Below are 7,913 nucleotides of genomic sequence, written 5' to 3'. Positions count from 1 at the left end.
CAGCTTTTCATCAACACCATTTAAGTGTTTTATGGCAGGGCCTCTTAAAAGAGCTGCATGGTTTTACAGCTAAAGCTGAGTCAGGAAGCCTCTCTTAAATGAAACGCATTTGCCTCTAGCAAACAGAGTCCACCTGAGAAAATGCTGCTATCAATAAGCTTGCTTAACTCTACTCTTTTTTGTCTAGAAATACTTTCTAAGCTCTCTAATGCTTTATGTGGATGTAGTTGTCCACGTGGGTGCCATTTGTTGACTGAGTATTCTGTCCTGTTCAGTTGCTGCAACAAAGTGTTCAAGGCCAGGATAGGCTACATGAGCCTTAGGGAGAATAAGCAAACAAACATGTCTATGTATAGTCTTCTTTCTGGAATGGGAAATGGAGACAGTCAGACGATTCATCCAGAAGACACTTGCACCAAGTCTATGAGCTAAGATCTCTCCTGGATTCCATAAGGAAGAAAGGGGAATTGACACTCAAAAGTCATCTTTTAACCTTCTGGTAAGACATGACACATGGATACACACACACACACACACACACACACACACACACACACACACCAGAAATGTAAAATAAATTAAAATTTTAAATGTGAAATGTAGTATGTTCTATGAGTGTTTCCACTACACCCCCTTGACAATCAATCTATTCCAGTAGTAACCTGCCTGAGTCTGGAGGGTCAATGGAGGCCAAGGATAGCTATGGATGTGGCATAACACAAATTAGAAATTTAAATCAACATGAAGAGTGGTTTACAATTTTACTTTTAAGTTGAAGGCAGAGTTGTTGAGGGTGACAATGTTGCTTTGAATTGTCAAAAGGTTACAGCCCTGATTGAAGACTGTCCTGTCTACAAACTGGCACAGGCCTGGCTGATTCTGCATGTAGCCTCTGGTTCTCAGACATCAGGAAAGGGCCAGAGCTGGGTGCTCAAGTTCAGAGTCATAGGAGCTGCAGGGAGTGAAGTAGAGAGAGCGGCAGGCAGGGTGCTGGCAGCGTCTTGGACTTGCATCTCAAGCAGGGAGTGGCCAGATATTTTCCAATGGGCTGTTGCTGAAGTTTGGCCACTTCCAATTGTGTCCTTTTATGAAGTTCAGCAACGAAAAACCTAGTGGTTAGTATTTGGAGATTCCACTGTCTACTTTGCTCAGGGAAAGAAGTGTGTGTAGAGTGTGTAAGAGGTGTGATGTATGTAGGGTATTGTGGTGTGTAGGTTGTGTAGTATGTGTGTAGGGTGTATAGTGTGTGTAGTGTCTGTAGGATGTGTAGTGTGTAGGGTGTTTGGGATATGTAGTGTTTGTAGGGTGTGTAAAGTGTATAGAGTGTGTGGTGGGTGTAGTGTCTGTAGGATGTGTGGGATATGTAGGGTTTGTAGAATTGCAATGTGTGTTGAGTGTAGGTGTATAGTGTGTAGGTTTGTAGTGTGTGGGGTGTGTAATGTGTGAAAGGTGTGTAGTGTATGTGGAGTGTATAGGTTGTGTTAGGTATATGGGATGTGTAGTGTGCCCAAGCAGGGCCAAGCTTCATTCCTGCACTTGTATCTCATTCCGTCATGATGGATGGGTGGGGAAGAGACTGAGGGACCCACAAGGCAACATCCCTAGAGACCCAGGATGATAGAGCTGCGGGCAGTTTCAAGCCCAAAATAAGGGAATACCGGTCTGTCAAAGAAAGTTTGGAAGGTGTACACATGTTTGTTAGTGGTGGCATCATAGAAGACGATATCTCCACGGTCATAATCCACATAGACGCCCACTTTCCTAAGACAGGTTGAGAGATTTTCCTGGTTACTGCAGTTGGTGATTGCCTGACAGTCAGAGGACGAGATCCGCAATGCCCACAAGCAGCATGGGTCAGAGTTCTGAATCTGGGACCCCCGAGGCAACTCAGCGACCACGCCCACTATGCCAACCCTATCTTGGGGTCCCTGGATTTCCACCTCCCACACCCCACAGCCTGAGGAGAGGCCTGGGGAGCCCCTCACACAGTGGAAAGAATAGAGTTGTCGAGGTTTTGCCTCAGTATTCTTTGTGTTGTCAACGAGGTACAAGCTTGCTTTCTTTAGATCCTCAGAAAAGGTGAGGTTTGGGTCAGCTGAGGTGGAGTCCAGGGTCATAGGTTCTGTGGGAAGATAAAAGTGAAGAAGGAAAGTTTCAGGCCAAGTCCTCCAGCACCCTGCTTTTTGAGCTTCTCATGATGTAGTTAGAGGGAGAATTTCTCCTTCAAATTCCAGTCTATATCCTCAGAGAAGACTCTGTCTGTTTTTTATGGTTTTCTGAGAAGGGGGTCTCATATAACCCAAGCAGGGCTGAAATTGTCTGTGTAGCTAAGGACGATCTTGAACTTCTCATCTTTCAAACTGCACCTCCCTAGTGCTGGAATTGTAGGTGTGGGATACATGCCCATGCTCCCTACACCCCCTCTCCAGTACCTCTCCCCACTCTCCATCCTCAGGCCTCAAACTTAGCTCCTGATTTTATGAGCTTCTGTTCTGTGGGTGCAGAGGGAAGCTCCCCGAGTCCATGTTGTAGTAGAATCATTTCAGAAAGAGGCCTTAAACCAAGGTCAAAACACCCTGGACAATTTGGATCTTCTAAAAATGAAGATACCTCTTCTCCATTTCCAGATTTCCTGGTTCTAATATGGCAAACAACTGGGGCTACTATGAGAGGTCAAGGTTCAGCTTGATTTTCTAAACTGGGGTCACCATTAGCCTGACTTTCTAAAACTGACTTCCTGGAGCCAGGAGATGACTCAGCTGACAACACATGTGCCCCCAAGCCTGACACCTGATTTCAGTCCAGAAACCCACATGGTGGGAGACTGACTTCCTCACTCATCCTTTGACTCCCTCACATAGGCACGTGTGTGCATGCGTGAGTGCACATGATAGAATGAAATCCCTCAAACACAGGAGGACTGAAGAAGTGGATATCCAGAGACCCTTGATCTGTCTCCACCCTCGTATTATGGCTCAGACACTGAATGGCAGTTTATCAAAGCTACAGAGTCTTTATCTGTCCTATTCAAAGGCTAGAGCGTCAGTAGTCCCAGCTCTGCTAAGGTTTAGAAAGTGGGAACATTTTAGCCCCTCATTTGGTGTTGCATCTCAGCCTTTGCTGCAATGCTAGTTCTCCTCTGCTGTGTGTGGGGTTGGGGAGATGGTGGATGTGGAAGTGAGCATTAGAACAACTGGTCAGGGTCACTGGGGTAGGCTAGGGGAATGACCCAAGCAGGTCTTACCCATTTCTGATCCCCAGACCTGGCTAAGTTGCATTACTGGGAGTCAGGGGGGTGGGCACAATGACCATAGAGGAAGACATTAGTAGGAACTTCTGTCTACGGGGGGCATCAGAATCAAAGCAATTAGGGGAAGAGCAGCACTGGGTGAGAATAACCACCATGGGGGCTTATCTTCTGTTTTGTTGGAGGTGCTCATTGCCAGGAACAGTGATGCATAAATCTCTAATTCCAGCACTTGGAAAGCTGAGACAGAACTACCATGAGTTCAAAGGCAATCTGGGCTACATGAGATTCTCTCTCAAAGTAAGCAAGCAAACAAACAAAGAACCTGGGAGGAGCTTTGGCTGTGCAGGCATGAGGACATGAGTTGTGATCACCAGCATCTAAGGATAAAATCTGGGTGTGGCCCTGGCACACTTGTTACCCTGGTGCTGAGTAGCAAGGATGACTGGATGGGCATGGGCCTCAGTAGCAAGACAGCCCACGCTATCTAGAGAGCTTGAGGTTCAGTGAGAGATCTTGTCCATGAAACTAAGGAAGAGTGTGAAAGAAGATGCCTAAGTCTAGCCTCCATCAGTACACATGCACACAGACACACCACACCACACACCACACACCACACACACAGGGATGCACACACACCACACACACACATGGATGCACACGCACACACATACACACACCACACACACATACACACCACACCATACCACACCACACACACATACACACCACACGCCACACACACCACACACATACACCACACATGCAAACCACACCACACACGCATATACATTACACACACATATACACACACATAGACAAACAAACTACACACACTACACATACACCACACACACAACAACAACACACACATGCACACACAACACACACACACATACACAGACACCCATGCACAGTCATACACTCCAGCTAGAGGGAGAGAAAAAAAGAACTAGGAAAAGACAGGTAAGATGGCTTGGCAGGTACAGATACAGATGCTTGCTGCTAAGCCCAAAATTCACATTAAAAACTCATGCAAGGAGAGAACGGTCTTCACAAAATAATCCTCTCAACCCCATTGTGCATAAGTATGCACACACAATAATAACCAAGAAAAGAAAAGTTTTTAAGGGAAAAACCAAAGGGGGTGGGAGAGCGAGAAGGAAAGGGCAACATCCAGGGGTGCGCAGCCCACAACTCTGAGGGTGTCAGTGTGTACAGAGCCCAGCTTACAGCCAGCTCCTCCTCCAGGAACATAGGGAAAGGGGCCCAGTTTTGCTCTAGAGCAGTGCTGAAGGGGAGGCTGTCCCACAAAGTGGAAGGGGATGGAATAGGGCTGAGCTTTAAGTCCTGCTGAGCTGCAGAGGCACTAGGAGGGGCATAGACCAAGCAGCAAGGTGCACCTACATATTAGGGGTCCCCTGTTGGGGGCTAGGCTTCTGCTGTATCAAAGCTGTGAATGAACAGAACACTTTGACCTGCACACCTAGAGGTCCCTTGCTTCTCTAGAGGAAGACCCGTGTGCCTAGCAGGAATCCTACCTGAGGTGGGCAACTCTGAGTTATTCTTCTGTAACAGGAGCCCTAAGATTTGAGAGAGAAAACAAATTTTAGGTTAATAACAAGTAGTTATAAATTAAAAGTCATTTTGGGGATGAAGAGCTGATCCTGGCTTTTATCCTAACTACCCTCAAAGCTGAACCAATCAGATGACACCATTGCAGGTATTGTTCCTGTGGGTCTCAACTCATCAGCTCTGCTGGGCTAACTAGGGCTGTTGGTCAGCTCCAGCTACAGACTGAGTTACCTCCAACTGAGCCTTGTGCAATGAAGGAATAAATCTATAAATTTCCATTCATTTTGAACATTTCTTAATTAGCTATGATTACCTAAATGTAAAATATTAAAACAATTCTATAAGCTTGTTCTCCATTGGTGTTCACACACACAGTGGACCTTCCACCCTTAATCTCCCATTGAAGAGAGATTTTGTATTCTTCACTTTCCCCAAACAGCAGGGTATGCACACACTTACAGTTCTCCTTGTCCTTCTTATCCAGGCTGTTGAGGAATGTGCTTTCATCTTCCTTCCCTTCAGTGTTCAGGTTGTCTGTGAGGAGAGAGTGAAGGAGATGGAGGGTCAACAGAGGTTAAGCAAGCAACGGGAACTACATAGTAAGGCAATGATTGCTATGTGGGAAGAGGTGGTACTGGGCTTTCTCTCGTAGTCTCAGTGGACCAAGAAGGCAGCAAACAGGGAGAGCTGCCCTAGGGTCTCCCTGAAGTAGCTCTCCAGTACAGCCCAGTCCAGAACAGAAGTATTGGAGCCACAAGCATAAGCCACTGAATTTGGGCTTTTCTAGAAGCTATTTTGAAACCCTAAAAGACCAGGGCATGCTGACACTCAAGAAGCTGACACAGGAGGATGACAGCTTTTAGTCCACAGTACACAGTGAGCTCCAGTGTCTCAAAAGGAAAGGAAAAGGGAGCTGGAAAGAGGCCTCAGTGGTTAACAGCACCAGGGAATCCAGTCAGATCTCAGCATCCACTGAAGCTCCAATCCCAGGGCATCTGTCACCGTCTTCTGACCTTTTCGACACCAGGCATATACACAATACATGCACTCAAAACACCCATACAAATAAAACAAATGAAACATTTTAAAAAGAAATGAGTTAAATGAATTAAATAATATGATTCTTTAGCTCAAAGTGTTAAAACTGCCATTTCAGCATGTCCAATAAAGGTTGAGTGCTACCTGGGCACAGTGTTGAGTGCTGGAGAGCCAACTACTCAGAAGGTCACTGCAGTCTTCCATAAGAGACTGCCCTGAACAATATTTCTATTTGCTTTTGTTTTCAATGCAGAGTGCTTGTCAAGCAAGCACAAGTCCTCAACTCTAAACCTGATACAACACAGCATGAGGAATTTCTGCATAATGGTTCTTTGAACGTACTCAGCATTCAGCCTGGGTTCTGAAAGGCTCTGGGGCTATACCAGAGACATCAGGCAGTATCTGGAGTGATGGAAATATCCTGAAGCAGGTAAGCACAGGAAGTGGCAGTCACATCTTACCTGTTAATTTCTTCAGGCTTTCTATGATGGACTCGTGTCTTGCTTTTGCTTCACTCATTTTTTTCTTCAGGTTCAAAGGAACTGGGGTTGGGTTGTGAAACTCAAATTCTTTATCCCTGTGAAGATATATTGATCTGAGTGGTAAGTTCAGGGAAAGAGTGTGGGCAGGAAGGACCTATGAGATGGTTCCTAAGGTGGAGGCAGAGTGATAAATACAGTCTAGAGCCAGGGAGCTGAGTGTCAGGGTGTGTTGAGAGATTTCTGTCCTCCCTGGTCCCGCAGTCTTTCAGTTCCAAAGAAACACACAGAGGTCTATATTAATCATAAAGTGGTTGGCCTATTAGTTCGGGTTTCTTATTAACTCTTATAACTTACATTAACCCATAATTCTTGTCTGTATTAACCACGTGGTTTGGTACCTTTCATCAGCAAGGCTTTCTCATCTTCTTCCTCTGTGTCTGGGTGATGACTACAGAGTGCACCATTCCTCTTCCAGAATTCTGTTCTTGTTGCCCCGCCTATACTTTCTGACTGACTACTGGCCAATCAGAATTTTATTAAACTAGTACAACTGATAAAACTTTGCAGGATATAAGACCATTGTCTTACAGCAAGGGGTCAGGACAGGAGTGCAGGGCTGAATGAGATCAGACGTAAGAAAATGTTGAAAATAAGATGACAGATGGATCAGAGAAGAAAGAATGGACAGGAAGTAGGAGGTAGAGTTGAAAACCCAGCATTCACCCCCTTGATAAAGAGGAATGTGGGAAGGGAGGGGAGCTAGGAAAGAAAACACTACTCTTCTGTGTGATTATTTCAAGAGTTTGAGCAGCCAGGAACAAATGAGCAGCCTCAATACAACAAATTGGTGCTCAAGTTTGTACCCATTTAATCCACATAAAACCTGAGAAAGCTTAAAAAGTAATTTTAGACACAAAAGAACAGAGTTAATCATGTCTTCTTGGTAACCAGCATTTTGCTAATGGCATTATGCATCTCCTTTAAGAGAGGTCTTCCTGATTCAGCAATAGCATAAAAAAAAAGCTGTGCAGTTTTCAAATGGTGGCTTTGTGGGCCATGCTGCCAGCATGAACCCTGGCTCTTTCAGGAGGCTGAGCATTTAAATAGGGTTTGTGGGCAATGTGCTGCAAGTTACTTGGTGGTTGCATGTGCCAACTGGTTATCAGAGTTGAGGTGGTGAATGTGGTTCCCACCCAGCAGACTCAGAGGCATTGAAGGACTTCCACCATGTTCGACTGGGCAGAGCAAGTAGGCAGGGTCCTGTTTGTCCTAGAAATACTGCTGCTTAGGTTTTTAAGAAGCACTTAGCATTTTGAGAAGTCATTCTGTTCAAAAAAGAATTGCAGATATTCAATAAGGACAGATTCAGACATAGACGACCTCTAAATGAGACACAGTGTGTTTTAAAAATGTATGTAGCCTTGGGAGAGAGAAGAAAAAGAGTATGGAGAGTTATAAAAAAGAAGTAAATGGTTTATAAAAACAACAAAAGACAGTCTTTAAAGAGACAGAGTACAGACTGCCACTGATTAAAAGAGTAAATATAATAAAATAAATATTAAAGTAATAGA

At 45.0% G+C, this 7,913-nt stretch overlaps 1 protein-coding gene across 1 annotated transcript in view; it reads right to left on the bottom strand.

The window, feature by feature from the left end:
• LOC101988744 (E3 ubiquitin-protein ligase TRIM31-like) overlaps window positions 1-7,913 on the bottom strand; it is a 93,456-nt gene that overhangs the window by 76,586 nt on the left and 8,957 nt on the right. The window contains exons 4-6 of the mRNA XM_005360476.1: window positions 6,322-6,455; window positions 5,282-5,356; window positions 4,789-4,830 (exon numbers count right to left, since the gene is read on the bottom strand). Coding sequence (XP_005360533.1) covers window positions 4,789-4,830; window positions 5,282-5,356; window positions 6,322-6,455 — 251 coding nt within the window. The remainder of the gene's footprint in view (window positions 1-4,788; window positions 4,831-5,281; window positions 5,357-6,321; window positions 6,456-7,913) is intronic.

Source organism: Microtus ochrogaster, linkage group LG2 (assembly GCF_000317375.1).
Source record: "Microtus ochrogaster isolate Prairie Vole_2 linkage group LG2, MicOch1.0, whole genome shotgun sequence".
NCBI classification, from domain to species: Eukaryota; Metazoa; Chordata; class Mammalia; order Rodentia; family Cricetidae; genus Microtus; species Microtus ochrogaster.
Note: the sequence above shows the minus strand (reverse complement) of the source record. Positions and strands in the feature narration are given on the sequence as shown.